The following is a 23544-nucleotide window of genomic DNA, read 5'->3' as shown; positions in this document are numbered from 1 at the left end:
GATCAAGACCAGCCAGATACCCCTAAAGTGTAGCAGATTCAGCCCCGTAAAGACCATCAATTTTCAGCCTTTAGGAACCTCAGTTTTCACCCCTAAACCTGCAGATTTTCAGCGTCAAAGACCCACAGAAAACAGCCCCCCGGGCCCCAAATCAGCGTTTTGGACTAATCGCAGATTTCAGCCCATAGCGTTTTTGGACAGCAGTAGAAAGATTGCAGACTTCAGCCCTTGGTCGACTTCGTCGTCCCCGTCGTCATCGCCGACATAGCCTAGACTTGCATCAGTCTCATGCATACCATTTGTACCAGATTGTGCAATCATAAGTAGACCACTCTCGCCGACGAGAGTGGGGCCTTCGGAGGAGGGTTTTACGTCGTCTCTGGTGTCGTATCTCTCTTCTCTCTCTATCTCTCAGTCTCATACACTTGCACGCACAGTGTCCATTCACTTTGTTTGTGATCATAGCATTCTGTCATTAAGAACAGAAGGCTCTACCTTCCATAAGAACAAAAGAAACCTTGAGCACAGTTCGGAGCACTCATCTTGAGCAAAGCGCAAACATTCATTCCGCTGCACCTAACATTGGTATCAGAGCTTTGGCAGTGTTTTGTATCACTCAAGGAAAGAAAGACAAGAATCTCAATAATTTTTTTTGCTTGTTGCGGTAGCACGAACCTAAGTTTTCTTAGTTGTGTCGATTCCTAATCGTGTTTTTGAAGAGTGACAGGAATCCCAAGAAAGAAGGGCTTGTCGAGCCTCCCCTTGTGTCTCTTTTCACTCATTGAGAGCGGACCGTGCACTTAGTGGCCGGCCAATCGACGTGAGGTGGGAAAAAGAAACCTTGGTGTGAGCGCAAGGCGGCCAACGGGTGCGTCCACGGAAAGGAGTAGAAGTCGGGTGAAGAGAAGATCCTTCTCAAACACGGTTTGCAAGCGAAAGAAAACCTCAAGAACCCAAGACACTCAAGAACCCAAGTTCCTCGTGAACTTAAGAACTCAAGAACCGCAAGAACCCAAGTTCCTAGTGAACTTAAGAACCCAAGGCCACAAGAACCCACGACTTCAGAATGGTCATCACTCGAAGCGGAATGGATACTTCGCTTGGAGGTGATGAGGATGAGAGAGGCGAAGAAGAATTTTCCCCACCAGGAGGTTTCTCCGACCCTCCCCCTTCCCCATCTACGTTAAGGATTGCGCTAACTCCTATGGAGGAGTTGGACCAAGCAAGAGAAGTAGACAGAAAGGCCTACGAAGAAGAAATGGCAGCCATAGAGCGTCAGTACGACTTGGAAGAAAAAGAAATTCAAGCAAGATTTGATCGCGAGACCAAAGCAAGAATGCAAGAGATGTTGCGACTCTTTTCTCAAATGCAGGCACAGATGCAACAGGATCAGGAAAAGGAGACTCTCTCAGTCTCTTCTTCTCCAAAGCATGACACACATGATTTACATGATGATTTGAATGACAATGATTTGCATGATGATTTGAATGACAATGATAAGCATGATGATTTGGATGATAATAATGAGCATGATGATTTGCATGATTAAGATGTGATTTCTCACGACCATGATGATTTGCATGAAGAAGATGTGGTTGTTCACAAGAAGGATAAGTTAGTGAATGCTTTTTCTAGCGAAGCTAATCTTGTTGCAGTTTCGATCAATCACGAAGGATCGATCTTGGCTCTTGAGCCTGGTTCCAAAGAACCCCCTCAGGAAGAACCGATCTTGGCTCTCGAGCCTAGGTCCAAAGACCCCTCACAAGAAGTATTATGTGTTCTCATGATTGATACGCACGCATTGTTCGAGTGTTTCATTCGTGATTGTTTCCTGTATTTTAGTCGACGTTTTTATGTGATCGCTTTTCCTAGGAATGACATATTGTCCGTTGAGCACGTTTCACTCATGAATGAGCACGAATGTATGCGGATTGTTCATGAAAAGCTGAAAAGTATGCATTTATGGAAGTCACATTCCATGTCTCTTCCTTGGCACGATACAATTGTAGAAAGAGCACTTGAAAGTATGAGCACCAAGCATGGGCATTTCCGTTGTGAATTGCCACAGTTGATTGCTTTAGATCAGAAAGACAAGATTCGCTCTCATTGTTTGCATGTCTTGGATGAACGGTTTGGCACTCCGTCTCTTTGTTCATCTACATTGCATGCACAGTTAAGAATGGAAGGCTCTACCTTCCATAAGAACAAAGGGAACCTTGAGCACAGTTCGGAGCACTCATCTTGAGCAAAGCGCAAACATTCATTCCGTTGCACCTTACATTCGTTTTCTCATGAACCAATGAAAATCTCATCAAAACCTTTCAAGGAATTGTTCTCAAAGTATGTAGGGAGTTGATTAGAAATAGAAATAAGTAAGGGTATAATAGAAAAAAAATTGCTGAAAAGTTTTGATATCCCATAACTAAAGAATTTACAAACCACATTGAAACTTTTTTCCAAATACTTGGAACATTGTATAGAACGAGAATAGTATTCTCGAGGAAAAGACTATTAGCTTGTTTTAAGCCTCAAAAAAGTGCTTACTTCAAAATACTTGGGACATGTATAGAATGAGAATCTATCCATATATTATTTTCGAGGAAAAGACTATTAGCTTGTTTTAAGCCTCAAGAATGTGCATATCATCAAATCCAAAATAAATATTTGTGGCTTTTTACTATTTTTAGAAAAGCAAATTTTGATTTCACACTTTTTAGGAGAATTATGTTTTTCAATATGATAGGACCTTAGTGATGTTTTATGTTCATGGTTTACGGAAAAATAGTCAGTCTCAAAGCCAATTCTATAGAATGAGGTGCCGAGAAACTATTGTGAATTAAGCTACTTAAATGGCTCAAACACAAAACCAGTCTTAAACCTTGACACAACCAGAGTCTAGAGTAGTACCATAGTTTTTTCATGTGGCAACCATGCGTCTCACTCGGGCGGGTATGGAAGCCCGATATAAGCCCGATTGAGACCCCCCGAAGATTCCATACGTAGAATACCATACGGCACTAAAATATTAGTGTATATATATATATCTCATAACAAATAGCAATTAAAATTAAAACACTAGACTCTAGAGAGTAGCCCAAAGCCACATAATGCATTAAAACATCATAGAAACTTGAAAATGTAGAATCTAGCTAAATCAAGGAGTCGGGAGCCGAGAAACAGATCAAGATCTCTGATCAATAAATGCATCAAAATTTCAAATGATCAATGAATCATGATCATACTAGATGGCAAAATATGGAGCCTCCAAAACCAACAAGACTGTGTACTGAGTACTCCAAAATTCAAATGACAAAACATAAATAGAGCCTAGAGGGTGGAGTCCAGCCGCTCGATGCTAAATAGTGAATCCAAAACATAAGTAGACTGTAGAGCTAAGAGGAGTCAAGACCGAGGCTAGAGCAAAATGCAATGAGCTCTAACTCTCATCAAAGGCCACCTCCTCATCATCATCCTCATCATCACCCTCATCATCCTCATCCTCATCCTCATCCTCATCCCAAGCCTCATCCTCAGCAACGGAGCATGAAGTCCCAATATCACTGGGCATGCTAATCGAAAGAGACTCCATAACATCAGCAGTGCTCTGTGCAATAGCCTCCTGAATCTCCTGCAACTCAAGCAAGCGCTCCTCATCCTTCTCTTTGTTAAGCATCTCCAATGTCACCTCCATTCTCTCATAGCCGCGCTCTTTGATCTTGCATAAGAGCCTCAAGTTGGTGTGTATGTAGACAAGCTTCTCGGTATGAGCAGGAAGTAACCTATTTCTTCTCTTGGTGTGAATGAGAGAGAAGGTGCTCCAATTTCTCTCACATGGAGAGGCACATGTCCCTTGAGAAAGCACCTTAAGTGCAAGAGTCTGCAATGTGGGCGTGCAAGCCCCAAAAGTCTCCCACCATTTTACACCCTCTTGCATTCTCTTTGGATCCTTTGCAATAGGATGAGCAAATGACTTTCTTTCAGTGAGGAAAGTGTCCAACTCATCAATGAGGGTACCCTGCATGGTCAAATCACCCTTGGTATACCTGTCCAAAAATGTCATCCACCCATCATGAACCTCACTATCATTGAATTGCCCTCTTCCTCTCCATATAGGATGCAACAAGTATCCCACAGCATGCAATGGTGTGTGCATCATATTCCATCTATCAACGCATAGGTCCTTGATCTCTTGCATCCTTGCCGCATCAATACCTTGCATGTTTTGAATTTGCTCAACCATACGATCCGTAAGCTCATACACAAGCCCCATGGTGGCTCCTTCCCTATCAGCCAAACGAAGTATCTTCAAGATGGGAGCACAAATCTTCAAAATCAACTTGGCCTCTTGCCAAAAGGATGCATTAAACACAATGTCCGAGACCACTATGGCCTTTGTAGTCCTGGATGCCTTCATTTTCACAAATTTTGCATCAATCATAAGCCTACGCACACCTTGCATACATCTCTCATCCACAAGACTAGCCAACATGATGAAGTAGTAGGCAAATCGAGTGGCCGATGGCTTCAACAATTCCTTCTTGCTAAGCATTCGAAACAATGCCAAGACAGTGGACTTCCTTGTGACAAATGTGACAACCTTTGTTGCATCTTCAAGAATTTTTGCAATCCAAGGGAGCTTCCCAATATCCTCAAACAAGAGGTCCAAGCAATGGCATGTACACCTCGTGAAAAAAATGTGTTTCCATTTCTCTTCCACCATTTGCCCGGCCCCAACACAATTAGTTGCATTGTCCATGCATACCTGCACAACATTGGAGGGTCCTACCCCAATAATCACATCCTTAAGCTGCTTGAAAATAAATTCTGATGTCTTTGTCTCCCCAGATGTGTCCACAGATTTCAAAAACACAGAACCATGTATAGAGCATGCAAGAAAGTTAATGATAGACCTGTGTCTAGTGTCAGACCATCCATCACATACAATTGTGCATCCATGTTTTTTCCATTTCTCGCGCACACCCATGATCTCATGACCAATGCATTTGACCTCATCATTTAACTCTGTGGTGCGCAAAGCATTGTATGTGGGAGGCACATACGATGGACCAACTTGTTCAATTGCCTTGACCATTTCCAAAAAGAAAGGACTCCGCACTTTCCATTCAGGAATGTCCTCTGCATAAAAAAACCTGCGCAAGGCTTGATCTTCTTGCTTGCGTGCTTGTAAGCTAAATGCACTTGCCAAGGGCCCTTGTGCAACCTTCCTCTTCTTGCTCGAGGACCCCACATTTGATTTGGAAGCCGAAGTCCCAGTGGCACTTACATGAGCACTCCCTGATGCATGTGTACTCATTGAGCCTGAGGCAGAGGCATTAGCTCCCAAATCATCCACCAAGGCATCTACAAATGCATTTGGGTCCTTCCCATCATTCTGTACATCTACATGCAATCTTGTGACCACCTCTTTGACGTCCTCTGGCACCAGTCCACATGGGCCTACACCATAGCCAGAGAGGGACAATAAATGTGCACGAATACGGGAGGGACCGCCGTCCCAAGTATGCCCACAATACTTGCATTTACATGTAAATTGCCCTTTCTTTTGAGGCTTCAATTGTTCTACATACTGCCATTCGGGACGCTTCACTCGGCCCATATGGATTCTGCAAACTTGCAAGGTGCACACTGCAAAGTTGCAAACCTTGACAAAGTGGAGGCCTCACGAGTAACGGACGGCGTAGGTGAAGAATCAGCCGCGCGCGGGAGAGTGTGTGGGCACTGGGTAGGGCTCCCAGCTTGCGGTCTCGAGTCCTCTCGGCTCTCAAGCTTTGATGGGGGCTCTCTGTGCAGAAACGGGATGGCTGCAGGTTTTTAACAATTCGCGCAGAGGTGTTTTGGGCCTCATTTGACAAATCAGGGGCTTTTTTGCGAGCGCATAAAAAATGCCCTGCTCGCGTCCGAAAAGCTGAACCATGCGGCAACCATGCGCGCACGCGTGAGGAAGCCCGATTGGGCAATCGGACGCGCCTGGAAAAAACTATGAGTAGTACAAAGAAATAGCTATTTGTACTCCTAAGCCTGTATGTATAATGCTTGTGCTCTTCAAGATATACCTATGCAAGAGGTAAGTAGAAAGGTGCTTCCTAAAAGGGAGGTATAACTGTTTTTTCATTAAAATGAAGTTTCAATTTCATTGACAACATCCTATTTAAAAATCACACACTTTTTTTAAAAAATTTGGGTATAATCCTTCTATTAGTTAAAAAACCCACCTAGTGGGCTACATCAACCCCTACCACAAGGGAGTATGTACACAGAGGGGAAACAACAACTTTCTTTTTTTGGCTCAAACAGAATTCATGAGTGATAAACTTTTAATACACAGATCTCTGTCGTTTGCATTTCAAGTTTCATGGTGCGTTTGCTCAAACTCTTTGCTTAGCAGCAGTGAGCAAAGTCCAAAGATTATTTGGTTTGAGTAAATTCAAAGGTTGATTGTAAAAAACAAGATTTTTATCAAGCTAGCTCTCTTTTTTTCAATCTACTTCTTTCTTTGATTTCTATTGCTGCTTTTCTCTTTTTGGAGTATATTTATGCCTTTTGCTTATGCATTTTGTGCTATTGTTTCAATCTTGTCAAGAACTCTGTATTATTGTAAGTTCAAATCTTTCTAACCTGATGAGGATTATAAAGATCAGCTAATTATAATTGCTAAAAAATACAGGGATCAATTATTGAAATTTTTTACAAGGCTTGGAGATGGTATGTTACCATCACACAACCAATTTAGCCAGGTAAAGTCTTTCTTACAAAGAAGGCCTTGCTAAAGAAATGGGATTGAGTTCGAGATCGAAGTTTTAGCCCCTTGCTGTACACTTAAAGGTCGTTATAATTTCAAGTTGTAGGTCGTAGTTCTCCTTTGATCCATTCCCGTGTTTCTATTTGTTTGTATTTTGTACACATGCAGGCTATCATGAGAGAGAGAGAGAGAAATGAAATGTTATATTAACGTCTTCAAAAAGGCCAGAATGACCTATGAGACCAAACTGATACAAAAGTGGTGAATCTGTTACAAAGTCTGGGTACCTTAGTACTAAAGTACTAAGTGTGAAAAGTGTGAATGTGTGAAAATAAATGTGAAAAAATAAATACAAAGTATTAAATAAACTTCTTAGGAGCATTCTGGGTGTCTGGCTAGAATGCTTCTAATTCTTTGTTGTAGTCTCCTCCGGTGAAGTGCGCTTCTGCATCTCGATCGTGGTCGTCTCGATTTCCTAAGCTCAGTCGCCCTGTCAATGAGGGTGCCTTTGGTATGGATGTGGGTACTCTGTGCTGGCTGCTGGTCTCTTGCTTCTCCTTCCACTCCTGCTTCTCTCGATCCGAAGAAATCTGTGATCTGCCTCTGAGGCTGTAGTGCTCTTTGTCTTCTCATTAGATTATCCCTGTGCCGATGTATTTCCAGTAGGTACAAGCCTAAGCATCTTTGATCTTGGTATTGCATGACTCTATCTAGAGGTCCAAAGCCTTCTTTAAATATATATATATATATATATATATATATATATATATATATATATATATATATATATATATATATATATATAGAGAGAGAGAGAGAGAGAGAGAGAGAGAGAGAGAGAGAGAGAGAGAGAGAGAGAGAGAGAGCTAGTACCACTTTGGCAGAGACCACAGCAACCCTTGCAAGCATCGGAGCCCTACATCAAGACGCGTTTGGTGGTCCTCGTGGCAATGAAGACGGATAGGAAGCTGTTTTGAGATTTGGTTTCTCACATGTTTTGGCTCGCCGCCTTTGTGTGTTGAGGGCTGGTTGCCCGTCACCAACCTCAACCTTGGCCGTTGTGACTTGCCTACGTTGAGTGGCCCTCTGGCGTTTCGTCATCTACCAACATGGTTTCTTTCTTTGTGGATATTTGTTTTGCTGTTTTTTCATGTCGGTTTCTGCATGGATTCCTTACTTTGGTGTGTGTGTGTGTGTGGAGCAGGTTTTGTGTGCCTTGTTTTGTACTCTTTAAGACTAGCTTTGTGTGTGGGTGTGTGTGACTATGGGTGCGGGTTAGTCTTTTGGGTTCGTTTTGTTTGTTTGCTTTCTCATTTTGTTTGTTTTGGGATGTTGGAAGTTGGGTAGCCGCTCTGCTCTCTACAAAGATACTTAGAAACTACAATAGGATATCACATGGTTGTCACCAGAGCCTCCTTCATTGTCTTCTTGGATTTCCCTCCCTAGCTTTTGATTTTAAGGAGCCACCTTCTTGCAAGTGGGCTGGTCTCCATCCTGGTTGATAGCTTCTTGTTGGCTCCAGTGCAGTGCTTTGCTAGTCATTTTGTGGCCTCCTGCATTTCTCTTGGTGATGTCGGCTATTTCTTCTCTACCATCCTCGTCATTGAGTTCGCCCCCCCTTTTGTTTTTCCATAGCCTTTTCTCTGGTGGGGGATTGCATGACCTTGAGCTACTGGCATGGAAGATGTTCCCTTCTCTGCATCATCGCTTGTGGCTTTTCAGAATTACTGGTTTTTGGTATATAGTTGCAAAGTGAGCTTTGGCTGGGAGTGTCTCATCTTATAGAGGTTGCTGCCATCCTCTCTCCACTTAGCTTGCCAGGGCTCTCTCTAAGAGACTTGTTTTTCCTTGGCTTTTTTAGTATTTTCAGTTTTCCATGTGGCTAGTTGTATCAGTGTTTCTAGATGTCACCTTCGGTCTTGCTTTGTAAACAGCTTTTTACTTGCCCTAAGAATCGGCACCATTTAGACGTTGTGAACTGACTGTGCATGTGAACTCACCCTTAGTTGAAGGGAGGTTAAGAGGTCCTATAATTAGGACCGAGGTCTCATTTATGAGACATCTGGTGTGGTGTAGTGCGGATAATTTGTCGTGCTCTCTACAATGGGTGCTCCTCAGTGCAATGTGCGCGTCAATCTCACTCAAAACAGACTGAAAACAAAGGAACAATAGATAACAACTGATCACACAGAGACACAACAACAGACCAGAACATACGACTCAACTATTTCAAAGAACCGATACAGACTCTGGCGTGGCAGCACACTCAGCTCCAGCCCAGGACTCACGGGTGCAATTGGGTGTCGAGGCTCAGATGTGCAGGGATGGTGCAGACATGCTGTGTATAGACCCGCTACCGAAACGACGACGTTTGACCATATATGAAGAAGAAGATAATCATGACCCAACAACTATTCCTCATATGTACAACCATAAAGAGCCACGAACGGCTCATAAATGTCAGCCATCTAAGTCTATCCCCAAACTGTGTGGTGGTGACCTGGCCACGATGTCCACTAGGCCACCGTCCGTATCCCTGCCACGTGTCACTGTCCAGCCCAGAGAGTCCGTCTAGTGTGAACCAAACCAGACCAATTGTACTAACTGTGTGTCTTGTGAAAGTGACACTGTAGCCTGCTACAGGTTGCCCACCACAAGACTGCTCATCGTCTCTATGAGAGGAATATTGAAAAGCTGTGAAAGAAAACCACTAGGTTCTGCATATGTACAATGGTGAGCTCTTGAATCTGTCATCCAAGAGATAGAGTTGTGGCTATTGATGCACCCGAAGTATCAGACTCTGGTGGTGGAGCCATCAGACCGATGGGAAAACTCTGGACTCTATGAGTGCTCTTCGCAAACCAACTCTCAGCGAAAGGAGCAGCCACCTGCTGCTCGGCGAATGGGAGTACTTGGCCTGAAGTGTACTGAGGCTACCGACTAGCACTCCCATGTCGATGTGCGCCTGCGAAGCCGTCACAAAGAGCCGTCTGTGAGGATGACGTGTGGTTAGGAGCCAAAGGTGCCAGGCTGCTGAAATCCCTAAGGGTAGTAGTCAAACTGTTGCTGTGATGGAGCACCTCCCCCAAACTGTCGATGACTCTACTCTCCATATCCCATGGGCGTCTGTACTGATCTAGCGGGACGAACCCACCCATATCCCATGGTAGCCTGAGGCTGCTGCTGAAACCCCATGTCCCCTTGGACTAGCATGTCCTGAAATCCTTGCATTTGAGCTTTGAGGTCATCAATTATTTGTGACTTTACATGGAGAGCCTGACCCAGGGCGAAAATGGTAGCATCTCTATCAGCAATGGCACTCTCTGTAACTCGCAAGCAGCCTTCCATGGCCGCACATGTGGTCGAGTGCTTCTGGTGGGTAGTTGCTAATTTCTCGGTACCAAGTTCAATCATTGCGATAGCATTTCTTGACTCTTGCAGGTTCTCTTCAGAGATTTTGAACAATGAAGTAGAGTTACTTCCATTGGAAGAAGCAATAGTAGCACTTGGAGGTGTAGAGTGCCCAAGAGGCACTGCAGGCGATGTCGGGGTGACAGTAGTAGTAGGGTGCCCAAGAGGCACTGCAGTGGTTGTCGAGGTGACAATGGTAGCTGGTTCCCTGGGTGAGCTGGAGATGGGAGAGAATGACGAGGATACCACTGGTGCTGAGAAAGGTGTGGTAACAGTGGTAGTAGACAGGGGCAGTAGGGAGAGGTATCTGTGAAAGAGAGACCGCCTCAGTAACAAGAGTGGGCGTACCAAGAACAACGGAGCTCCCGACGGCCCCCGGCACTGTAGAGACGGAGACGGAGGTAGAAGAAGGACGTCGTGAAGGATGTGTCACCCGAGTCTGGCTCTCTGAAAATGGCAGAGGTCGTAGTGTCTTTGCCGTATCTTTGACCACTTTGACTCTTTTCTTTTGTTTCTTCTTCTGATCATTTGTGCCAAGAGACTTTCTTTTTGCTTACGGTGGCAATGCTGCATCCTCATCCACTTCAAGAGGGTTGATGCGGATGTTTATCACCCAAGCCAACAGTGTCGCGGCAAAACATTGGAAGCTAGATTGAGGTGAGTGCACTTGTGCTCTAAACCTTTTTGCCCTAGTCTGCAATGATGTAAAGAGGATCTGATGAAACCCACAAGTTATGTTCTTTATTAAGCAGTAAAGACCATCACATGGCCTAAAAGTGTGCCCTCAGTGATAAAAAATGACATTTGTTAGGATTGAGCTTTAGGTGTGCCTCTCTGCACCTGAGGAAGACAACAGAGAGCTGAGCGAGATGCTCCTCTAGATTTTCCACTGGGGTGGAACATTGAGCACCTGAGAAGGTCGAAAAATCGTCCATGAAGATGCGAAGATGATCCGTAAGAAAAGGACAGAATATGAGATATACTGCTCGATTGAAGGAAGGTAGAGCGTTTTTCAACCCAAACGACATCCTAGTGTAGATAAAAATACCCTAGGAAGTCACGAAAGCCGTTTTAATCTGATCACATGGATGGATGCCCAACTGATTGTATCCACTGAACCCATCCATGAAACTGTACAATACATGCCCTGCTACATCTTCTAGCACTCGCTCAGTGAAAGGTGTGGGAAAACCAGGTGCGATAGTTACCTTGTTCAAAGCGCGGTAATCGACGCACACACGGATTCTATTGGACTGCTTCTTAGGCGCTATCACCATGGGTCATAACCACTTGGAGTGCTCCACGGGTACAATGATCCATGCCTCTTGCATTTTTTCGAGCTCTGACTTGACAGCCTCTGCATACTTTGGTTTGAGCTTGTAAGCTCGGCCTCTGACAGGCTTAGTCCCTTCAACCAGAGGGATAGTGTGGACACCCAATTCTGGTGGGATCCCTTCCAAATCCTTGTAGGACCAAGCAAAAACATCTATAAATGTGTGTATAAAAGAAACTACCTGATCAAGTAATGCGGGATGCTCCCATAACAAAGCTGTTAAGAGGATGTGCTGAGGGTTGTCAGGGTCGCCCAGGTTGTCTTGTTTGACCGGGTCTGGAGGTGTAACTATGGAGGGTGCTTTGGAAGTTGAAAAGTGAGCTGCCTCTTGGAGCTTCGAGACATCATGGGTTGGTGTTTGGTCGATTGGAAACTTTGCATACTCCTCTTGTAACCATTCTGGTGGAAGCTCCTCGAAGGGTAAATTCAGACACAGACATAGCAGAGTGCTTTTGAGGGGGCGGGGCGTCAGACCCGGAGATGTTAGAGAAAGGGGTGGATCATTGGCGAGCTCATGCAAAGGAGATTTCTTCCTCCTTCGGTGATGTGTTATAGGTTCACCAAGGCCGACGGCTTCCATCAGAGGAACACTTGAATCATGGTCATAAGGGACTAACACACTTGCTTCTTTGACTGGCACACTTTCTGCTGTAGGGCTTGGGACACTGGCGTTTCCCCAATCGTAAAGTGCCTTAGTATGCCGTAACCATGGTCTACCAATATGCAAAGGAAATCCTCCCTCCACCTTAAGGAAGACCGACCACCACAAAATCCAAGCTAAATGTGAAGTCTTGTACCTTCAGAGGCACCTTATCTACTATGCCTGCTGGATAGACTGTCCTCTGGTCCGCCAATGGAACAGTGAATGGAGCAAGGCGGGTAGGTTGCAGACCTAAAGCCAACATAGTGAATTCTGGCATCAGATTGATCCCAAATCCACCATCCACTATGATGCCTGAGAATTAATGCCCAAGAATAGACACAGTGAGACGAGGACTTTTGTAGACGATGAGGGGAACAACTAGATAAGAAATCATGTAGGACTCCAAGGGCTGCATAGGTAGGTGCCCGCCACTAGGTCCTGCACTAGGATACAGAGACTGGATGATGGAAAGGGTGTCACTTCGAAAATTTGCATCAAGTTGAAGCATGTCGTACAGTGACACTTGCTGAAAGGTGTTTTTCAAGATATACTCTACTGTAGGCTTCTCTCTTTTGATCAGATCTTACTCTGGTATCTTAAGCTTCTGCAAGTCCTCTACTGCTTCCATGAAAGCACCATCAATAGCTGATAGAAGAGAGGTAGGTTGGCTCTCGGCACTACTTGCTGGTTTGTTAGCTACTAGGGGAGTTTGACTGGAGACGAAAAAGTTGGACCGCCAGGGAGGCTGAGACCAAGAGCAGCTCTTTGTGCCCGTGTGAGCACACCAGCCGGCTCTTCCACCTGCTTCAACCCATCTCAAGAGGCAACTACAAGAGTGGAAGGCGGGGCTTGTGGAATGGTGCTTATTGTGATGAGGTTAACATTTGGGAATGTAAACTCCTGCTGGTTCTGGCTTGTGCTTGCAGATGGGATGAACGTTGTTTTGGGCAGTCCTTACTATAGTGATCCTTAGCTTCAGGGCACTGTCGGCAAGGGGGGGACCCTTTTGGCAACGGACATTTGCTCTGATAATGTCCATACTCCCCGCAATGACCGCCTTGTATGTGTCATGCAACGACCACAAATCCAACCTTTAATTGGCTGAACATAGGTCTAGATTCTACTAGACCAGGGCAAGTGACTAGACCACCAAGCTGGACCAGGGACGAGGAGGGCTGGACTAGGGACGAGGAGGGACTAGACCAGGGACGAGGGAGGACTACACCAGGACGAGAGCTGGTTGGACCAGGGCGAGAGAGGACCAGACCGGCAGGTTGCACAGTGCAAGACAAAGTCGGCGAAGCTAGGTAAAAACCAGTGAGCTTCTCGATTTGTATCTCAACAGAGAGTGAGACTTCAGTTGAGGTCCCACCGGGTGTGCCAAAAATGAGAGCACTTGTAGCGTGGATAATGCGTCATGCTCTCTACAGTGGGTGCTCCTCAGTGCAGTGTGCGCGACAATCTCACTCAAAACAGATTGAAAACAAAGGAACAATAGATAACAACTGATCACATAGAGACACAATAGTAGACCAGAACATATGACTCGACTATCTCAAAGAACCGATACAGACTCTGGCTTGGCAGCACACTCAGCTCCAGCCCAGGACTCACGGGTACAATGGGGTGTCGAGGCTCAGATGTGCAGGGATGGTGCAGACGTGCTGTGTATAGACCCGCTGTGATAAGTGTGATCACACAGAGACACACCAGCAGACCAGAACGCATTCGACATGGCAACGTGCAAAAAACCATTAGAGCTCATGGGGCCGTGATGGCCTAGCTTAGCAGGCTCTCCACCCTCTTGCATAGGGTGGTATGGAACGCTACTAGCAAGAGAGGAGAGCATGGGGGACACATGCTGCCGATGGTGGGAGTTTATGGTAAGTTTTTTCTTATTTATTTTGCACATGGAACTCTCGTGTCTGGAGGTGACGCTAGCAATCGTCACGTGGGTGCTTGGTGTGTCAATTGTTTGCATGGGCGCCTTGTGTGTCTATTGCTTTATTTCCCTCTTGTATCGGTTTGTGCATGACGCTATCTTTCAGAGTTGGTCACTCCCGGGAAATACTAGTCCTTTGTGTGCACATCTGGTGAGAGGTCTTTGCTTTCTTGAAGTGCGTTTTGTAAGATGAGTTTAGAGAAGAGGATAATTTTTCACAACAGAGGATAACTAATACCACCCTGTGCAGGTGCAGCAAGTACTTAACAACAAATGCAACAACAAGTTGCCCATGGAGGTTCAACATATGCAGCTTCAACAGCTTCAGTGTTGGAAGGTTCAGCGTTGGCTAACCCAAAGGGTAAAACCAAAAACTGGTAATGTCCATACGTTGTACGAAACATGGTTTTCGGGACATCACGTATCCGTATCTGATTGTATCTGGAACGTAGATCGATCTTGGTGAAATAACGAGCACCAACACCCGAGAGTCGATCCATAAGGTCATCCATGCAAGGTAATGGATACTTATTCTTGACGATGACCTTATTGAGACCTTTGTAATCTACGTAGAAGCGCATTCCTCCGTCCTTTTTAGCGAGAAGGACCGGAGCGCCTCACGGAGACTTACTAGGTTCAATAAAACCTTTGGCAAGATAGGCTTGAAGCTACCTAGCTATCTCGTCTTCCTCTTTCGAGTTGAACCTATAAGGTTGCCACCGGGCAGAAGCTCTATCTTACGATCAAAATCAGGCCCATGAGATGATGGAAGCCCATCTGGTAAAATTGACGGAAAGACGTTCGTAAATTCAGCCAGAACAGAATCTAAGTAACGCTTACCAGTTACATCATGATCAGACAAAGACTCAGGAACTTCCAATGCAGTAACATCACCTTTTGAAAAAAGAGAATTCATTGAGACGGGAAATTAACAAACAGAACTTTTAACCCAACAAACTGCAAGTTGCACACTGGAATCATGAGACAACGTATTGAATTCATTAGCTGAAAGCATATTTACATTATAATTGGCGGTCAGAGAAGAAGGAGATCCCTTGACCACATGGTACACACCATCAAGTTCAAAGAGAATTGTATGTGATGCATAATTGATAGACAAAGAAGCTGTCTTATCGTAAAACCGTGGCATGCCTAAAATAACATCTACATGCTCAAGGTGCTATTCATAGGTCGAGTGGCAGCACAACCTCAGTCCATTGATCGCTCCGATGTTCCGCACAACGGACCACATACGGATGGTTTGCGGGTGACGTGTTGAGCTTAAGTGCCTGTACCACGCGAGAATAAATAAAATTATGAGTAGAGCCGTTGTCGAATAAGACTGTCACTGCATGGTCATTGATCTCTCCTTTAACGCGTAGAAGATCGTGCAGGCCAGAGAAAGCCTTATTAACGCGACAACCCGGGTAGCTACGTGCATTAACGTGAAAAATCTTTGAATAAAAAAAAGGCAAGTACTTGGATTATCGACGACTTTTACCAAAGTAGTCGTGGGTACGGAGGACCGGAGGTAGATGGCTTCCTCTTTTGCTTTGGACACGCCTTGTCGCTGGGGAAGTGGCCGGTCTATTGGCAGTCGAAATAACGGTTCTTCTTTTGAACTTCAATGCGAGTTGCCTTGGATTTGCTGTCATGCTTTGGTTTCTTCTACGGAAGGTCCGATTGTTACCATATACATGTGGTAGTGATGTGTGTGAACAATCCTAATTCCAACAATTGGTATCAGAGCAGGTTGCGTCCTCTCGGGCTTAGTCGCCAGCAGCTTCAGCACACGCGTGCTCACTTTCTTTGATTTCAGTGAGCTTTGGCGAGCGTTCGTAGATCGAAAAAAAATTTCGGGATAGCTCGTAGAGCTGAGTCTGCTCAGATCATTTCGGCCTCCGTTTCCACTACAGGCAGTGTTGCACAGGCTATTTCGTCATTTTGTGCAGAATTTCTGTCAGTGTTGTTTTCTGCATAACAGGTCCCTTACAATCTTCTACGGTTTGTGCTATATAGCACGTGCTATTCCCGCTTCGTTTCTCCTCTTTTCGGGCAGTTTTCACATTAGGTGTAGGCATTCACAATGGCAGACAACAACACAAATGCGTTCAAGATGTTTGCTGCTGAGGACAGATTGGATGGGGACAATTACCCTATGTGGGCTTACATGATGCAACATGTTCTTGTGTCAAAGGACATCTGGAATATTGTGCAGGGCATTGATGTACGTCCTGGTTCTGAGGATGTAGGCGATGTTGCAGATCTTGCTGCAAGGATTGCTGCTGTTAGAGTTGTTTTGCCTACGGCAGAACAAGCTCGTTGGGATGTAGGGGATGCGCAGGCTCATGCGTTGTTTGCGTTGTCTGTGAAGCGCACCATTACCCACATTCGTTCAGCGAAATCTACAAAACAAGCTTGGGATATTCTCGCTGGTCTTTATGCAAGCCGCAACGAGGCAAAAATTTCAGTGCTGCGTAAAGAGCTGGAGTCGAAGATTATGCATAAGGAAGATGATATGGACACTTTCCTTGCTAGTGTCAAGGATATCAATGAGCAACTTATTTCTGCAGGTGAAGTCATTTCAAATAGTTCCCTTGTGTAGACTGTTCTTGATGCCTTACGAGATTCTTACCAAACTTTTGCTAGTACCTGGAGACTTATGACCCAAGGAAATCTTGAAGTTGCCGAGTTTGATGCATTATGCACATTGCTGTTGCAAGAGTCGCTTTCTAGAAAAAACAAGACTAGACAACGTGTAGTTGAACAGGCTTTTATTGTTGCTCAAAGAAAGGGTGGTAACAACAATGCATCCACTTCTAATAGTTCCTCTGCGAGTGGAAAATCATATATTTCTAATGTTTATGCCGGCAACCATTCGTCTGGAAATTCTGGTGATAAGGGCAAAAAGAAGATGCGTTGCCATTATTGTAAAGCTACTGATCACTTGATCAAGCATTGTCCTAAGTTGAAGGCCAAAGAGGCTAAGAAGAAAGAGGGTGGTTCCACTGTAAATGCTGATTTTACTACAAATGCAGCCATTGTTGAGTCTTATGTGAGGGCTTTTAGTGCAGAGTGCATTTTACAATCCTGCTGTCCATGATGCATGTATGTCAGTTGCTGCAGATTCACATGTGGTATATTTCGACAATGGTGCTACAAAGCACATTACCTCACATCGTGAATTGTTCACATCTCTCGAGTCTGTCCCTCATGGGAATTCAGTCACTTGTGCCAACAATGCCTTTTATCCGGTTCAGGGACTTGGAAAGATTGTACTTACTACTGCAGATGGCAGCTCTTTCATACTTGTTGATGCACTTTATGTACCTGGGATCAAGAAAAATCTTTTGTCTGTATCTGCACTTGCTAGACTTGGACTTGTAGTCAAATTTGTGGATGATAGATGTATAGTTCATGATCTCAGTTTTGGTGATGAAATTGTTGCATCTGGCCTTTTGTGCCGTGGGCTGTATAAGTTCACTTTGTATGACAAGTGTGGACAAAATTTTGCAAATGCAGTTTTAGATTCAAGGGCTGTTTCAGATGCAAAACTGTGGCATACACGTTTTGGCATCTGAATTTTGCATGTTTTTTGCGTTTGCAGAAATTTGATATGGTTGCTTCTTTGCCGCCTCTTGAAGCACCTGTCAAACATATTTGTGAAGGCTGTATTTTGGATAGAATGCAGCGTTCTAAGTTTTCAAAGGATGGTTCAGTTAGCGCCACATGCAGGTTGCAGCTTGTGCATAGTGATGTTTTTGGACCCATGCAAACTCCGTCCTTGGGAAATTACCTTTACTTCGTGACTTTCGTTGATGATTACTCCAGGCATGCATGGTTAAAGCGAAGCCTGAAGTTTTTATGTGCTTCAAACAATTTTTGGCTATGGTTGAAAATGTCTCGAAATATACTATGGACACTCTCCGTTCCGATCGAGGGGGGGAGTATATGTCTCATAAATTTAATGCATTTCTGGTTAGTCGTGGGATAAAACACCAATGTGCAGTGTCTTATACGCCTCAGCAAAATGGTGTTGCTGAGAGAAAAAACAGGTCACTTACGAAAATTGCACGATGTATGGTTAAAAGTAAAGCTTTGCCGCATTTTTTTTGGCTTGAGTCCATCATGTGTGTCACTTATGTACTAAACAGGTGTCCTACGAAAGCTTTGCAGTCTATTACTGCATATGAAGCATGGCATGATAGAAAGTCTTCTATTGAGCACATACGTGTTTTATGCTGTCTTTGGTGCCACAAACACAACACAAAAAATTGGATGATAAGGCTGTCAAATGTATTTTTGTTGGTTATAGTGTTGAAAGCAAAGGTACAGGTTGTGTTATCCACAAACAAAGCGTATTCTGGTTTCACGGGATGTTGTGTTTGTAAAAGATTCTGTTTAGCCCTTGCTGTCATGTACTAGAGACAATAATGTAAGCTCACAGGACATTTATGACACTTTCTTTTCTCTTTTGAGTGGTGGAAGTACTAATGTAAATTCCAATGAGGCAAATGTACAGCCTATGGCGGTTTCTAAAAATGTTATAGATCAGCCTATTATTGATGTAGATGTATATGATGTACTTGATGAGGAAAGGGCTGAAAATGAGCAAGCTAGATGTATGCCAAAATGGTTGGTGCATACATTGCGTGACAGTAAATTGGATGCACCTTTGTCTAGTCGCACTCGTTCAGGCTCTCGCCATGCATCTTATGCATCAGATTGTTATGCTTTGGCTGTGTCTAGCTTACATGATATTGAGGAACCTCTATCTTTTGATGACAGAATTCAAAAAATTGGATGGCTACCATGCAAGTAGAATATGATGCAATTATAGAAAATGACACATTGACTTTATGTGATTTGTCTCCTGGCAAAAAGGCCATTGGTATGAAGTGGGTTTACAATTGAAACGCAAGCCGGATGGTGAGATTGATTACTATAGGCTCGACTTGTTGCAAAGGGTTATGCACAGCAAAAAGGTATAGATTATGAAGAGACTTTTGCTCCCACTTGTTGTATGACTACTGTGCGTTTTCTATGTGCATTGGTAGCTCATTTTGGTTGGGATGTACATCAGTCAGACATTGTTAGTGCTTTCTTGAATGGTGACATATTTGAGGAAGTTTATCTAACGCAACCTCGCGGTTTTGTCAAGAAAGGACAAGAGGATAAGGTGTGCAAATATAACAAAGCTTTGTATGGGTTGAAGCAATCTCCTCGTGCTTGGTATGAGAAGGCTGACACTCATTTGGTCAAACGAGGCTTTCGTAAGAGTCCAACAGAAAGCACATTGTATGTCGAGCGTGAAGATGATGTTCTTCTCATTGTTGTTCTTTATGTGGATGATTTGCTGATCACTGGTCCCAATGAGGCACATATTGCTGAATTTAAGGCTGATTTGAATGCTACTTTCAAGATGAAATATTTAGGGCTGTTGCATCATTACTTGGGCATACAGTTTAAGTAGTGTGATGGTGGTATTGCCTTCTGTCAGAAAAGTTACATAGAGACATTGCTATGTAAGTTTGGACTCGAGGATTGCAAACCTATTGCCACTTCCATGGAAAGAGGTTTGAAGTTGAGTCTACATGATGCTGGTGATCCTGCTCTTTGCCACACTGCTGTTGGCTGCCTCATTTATGTGTGCAACATGAGGCTGGATGTTCAGTTTGCAGTCTCACAGGTCAGTAGATTTATGCATAGCGGAGGGTCTAAGCATTGGCAGGCTGTCAAGAGGATTTTCCGCTACTTGAGTGTTCTTTACATCTTGGCTTGTTTTATCCCAAGGGGGGGATCATTGCCGCCAGACTTACATGCTTTTTCGGACTCAGATTGGCCAGGTTGTTTTGACACGCGAGTGTCCACGAGTGGTTTTTGTTTCATGCTTGGAAGTTCATTTATATCATGGTTGAGCAAGAAGCAACCTATTGTGGCCACTTCTAGTTGTGAGGCTGAGTACAGGGCAGTCTTCATAGCTACGGTTGATTGTGTATGGCTCAGACGCCTTATGGCTGATTTATGTGTTGGACAGGACACTGCCAACACTATCTACACTGACAGTCAGAGTGCATTGGCAGTTGCGAGGAACCCAGTTTTTTATGCTCGCACAAAGCACATTGAGGTGCTTTACCACTATGTCAGGGAGAGGCTCTCAGCAGGAGTGATCAACTTGGCTTATGTGCCAACATAGGACAACCTTGCAGATCTTTTCACAAAGGCATTGTCTGGTGAGAAGTTCGAAGCTTTCCACAAAGATTTGGGCTTACTCCCCTTTGTGGACCGATAATGTCCTCAAGGCATGGCACTTCTCTTTACTCATGTGCCACCGGAGATTTGTTACCATATACATGTGGTAGTGATGTGTGTAAACACACTAGGACTGCGGGGGCATTTTTCCCCTCTTTAGGAGGTTTTTCCCGCGTGCATAATATATACGCCCATCATTCTAGGGCTATCTATCTTTCCATTGCACACTAAGTAATGCACTCTCTGTTGTGTACCTTGAGCTTTCTTCGTCTTCTCCTAGCTATGTGCGTTTCTCTGCAACCCTAATTCCAACACCGATGACTGACTTGCGGCTGCAGACGCGTTTGAACGCTTGTATTTTGACGTGGAGGGACCATGGCAAGGCATCTCCCCATCCGTCGGGCCACCTCTTGAAGCCGCCAAGGTGTTGTCATAGTTCTTGGCGAACTTGTAGATGTCCTGTACTGAAGTGACGGATTCCGTAATACCTTGTTTTGATAAGCCTACGGTAATCCAAACAGTCAAAGCATCTGCAGTATATATAACCTGCGGATTCTCCAAGGCTTTCGTCTTGTGGACAAAATTTTTGAATTCTTGTACAAGCAAGCGCGAAAGATCGTCTGGAAGTCTGACCAAGTCGTTGGCTTAGGTCGTAACCCAGGCCACCACGCATATGCCTTGCCCTAGAGCATGATTTGTATCTGACTAATGCACTGGGCATCAATGAAATGATACAAATCAAAGTATTCCGTCGCCATAAGTTGATGGCGGTCTCCTCACAATCCTTCTTTTCCACTTTGAAGGGGTCGGGATGGAACTGAAGAGACAAATTGCTCATGGTCGCGGGCGAAAACGGGACTTGCGTGGCACGTAACTCCCCAAGTTGCCTCTGCATCTCTGCTAAATGCTGTTGTAGTATAGCGACGAGAGATGCATCGGAGGTGGGAGATGGGGGAGAAGAACCGTCGGGACGAAGCCCGTGTGTGTGTGTGAATCGGGAGGAGAAAGAGGCGCCTCCTCCATGGGTTGATGCGTGCTAGCGGCGCCATTCTTGTGCGGAGAAGTGTCGTGTGACGCCATGGCGCGTGATGTGTAGCAGAAAGTGAATTGTGGAAGAAAGATAGAGAACTCTGCACACGAGAGGGTAAACGACGACTAGCAAGTGTCGCTTCCTTACTCGTCGGCGCGTTGGAGTGGAGGGTTCAAGTGAAGAAGGCGAGGTTGGAGGCGAATGTCTTGAGGAGAGAGACGGAGGAGCTTCAGAAATCGATCATAGTGTATCGGGGTGACTAGTGCTTTTATAAGTGGATGTTCTCTGTAAAAGGGCCTGATTCACACTATGTTTTTTTATAAAAAAGGTGGTCACTTTAGAACTTTGGGCGGTGACCTAATAAAAAAAAGGCGGTCACAAAAAAAGCTTAGCGTGATCTAAATGACGAAGCCGCCTCTGAGCGTCGCCTTGTGCGTAGGCGACTTCGTGTGGCGCTTGCCGACAGTCGTCTGGAGCAAACCGCCCGAGCGCCGTCCTTTGGTGGCCGCCCCTCTCGCCGCCGTGGGCCTGCCACTCTCTCTGCCTAGTGTGCCAGAGCAGTCTTTTGCTGAGCAGTGGCCTTGGGCAGTGGCCTGCACGCCAGCAGCTTCACACCATACTGAACTTACCACTCACGGAAGATTAGGAGCAGCATATGGGGTGCGAGGTCCCATAGAAGCATCAAAGCAGCCCTCACAAGTCCATTATATCACTGCTTGTAAAAAGAACCACCCAACACACAATATCATTACATACAGATGATTTGTTCGGTGTGTCCAAAGTGGCTTTCTAAACATAAGACCAAAAAAAATTCCTCCTATCTACATCACTGCAAGGCACACTTTAAAATCAACAAATTTCTCTCATCAAATGCATACGGAGAGGCTGCCATGTCCTCAAAGTGGCAGCTCTGGAGGACACCCTCATGCAATATGGCAACGGAGAGGTAGCATCCATGTGACTGCCACTAGCAAATCAACATTCCACACACGAGAATCTTACAAGAAACAAAAATAGAACTTGCAAAACTCCCACCACCGGCTAGCATGTGTCCCCCCTTGCCCTCCTCTCTTATTAGTAGCGTCCCATACCACCTTATCCGAGAGTTGGGAGAGCCTGTCAGGCTAGGCTGACCCCATGAGCTCTAGTGGTTTTGTGCACGTTGCCATGTCGTGCATACGAGCAGGAAGATGGCTCTGATACCAATGTTAGTCCCTTGCCGAATCCATCCTGCACACATGACACGACACAAGCCAAACTCACACCTAGACACACGTCGTGAGCGGACATCAGGCTCACCTCCCAGCCATAGAGCCAATACGGGCTCACCCTCGAGCGTGAGAGCCTGTAGCCAAGCAGGCTAGCCTCTATAGCAAGGGCCGGTGTCCCATACGACGGAACCCACACCAGAACGGCAGGCAGAGCTGCCAAGGGCCAAGAGTCCAAGTATGGTGATCCACAAGATGTCTCTCAAATAAGACTCAAGTCCTCTTTATAGGACTTCATAACCAAAGGGCCATGTTCACACTGGCCGTACATAACTGCAGGCGCCCATCCTGACGTGTGGGGACGTAACATTGTCCATGCTCATGAACAGGTGGTAAAGCTCTAGCTCCCGTGCCTCCTCGAAAGCTCGAGCTCTTGTGCCTCCTCAAAAGCTTGTTGCTTTCAGCGCGCGAGTGTGTTCATCCGGTGTTTGGCCTCTGGGTCAATGATTCTCCTAGGGTCCGCTGCGCACGTAGCCGAGGGTACAGGTCTTTGCACTCATCATACCAGCGATTCTGTGGCATAGTCCCTTGGGGAGTGTGGCATGTATGGATGGTGTGCGGGAAAGAGCTGATGTCTGATGTCTGAAGAACATATGTGATGTGGTGTAGAGGGATGGATCATAAGGAGTCCCTTCTTGACCTCTACCTAGTATAAGGGGGCTAGCTCATGTGAAATAGATCTTGGTGTGGGGGGTGCCTGTCATGGGTGTGTAGGTGTGGCGTCGCTAGTGAGGGAGAGACTAGAGTGCAAGATAGGTGTGGCTGGCTCCAATTGGTATGGGTGGGATGGTGAAAGAGCTAAGTAGGTGGGTGGCCTCTCTGGATACCATGATGTAATCCACGGTACTCCCCCCTCCAGGTGCAACTCCATGTGGTATGCATGTTAGCCTTCTTGAAGTGGGCCA

At 45.2% G+C, this 23544-nt stretch overlaps 2 protein-coding genes across 4 annotated transcripts in view; one reads left to right on the top strand and one right to left on the bottom strand.

Moving 5' to 3' along the window:
- The window catches only part of LOC147445965 (uncharacterized), a 184735-nt gene that overhangs the window by 47017 nt on the left and 114174 nt on the right, over positions 1-23544 (top strand). For all 3 annotated transcript variants that reach the window (XM_086525292.1, XM_086525291.1, XM_086525293.1), the window contains one exon: positions 6686-6755. In XM_086525292.1, coding sequence (XP_086381418.1) covers positions 6686-6755 — 70 coding nt within the window. The remainder of the gene's footprint in view (positions 1-6685; positions 6756-23544) is intronic.
- LOC147445968 (uncharacterized) lies at positions 3437-5723 on the bottom strand. The gene has a single exon (XM_086525962.1). It carries the CDS (start codon positions 5615-5617, stop codon positions 3437-3439), a length of 2181 nt encoding a protein of 726 aa, XP_086382088.1. The 5' UTR covers positions 5618-5723.

This window comes from Adiantum capillus-veneris, chromosome 12 (genome assembly GCF_014529385.1).
Source record: "Adiantum capillus-veneris isolate H3 chromosome 12, ASM1452938v2, whole genome shotgun sequence".
In the NCBI taxonomy this organism is placed as follows: domain Eukaryota; kingdom Viridiplantae; phylum Streptophyta; class Polypodiopsida; order Polypodiales; family Pteridaceae; genus Adiantum; species Adiantum capillus-veneris.
Note: the sequence above shows the minus strand (reverse complement) of the source record. Positions and strands in the feature narration are given on the sequence as shown.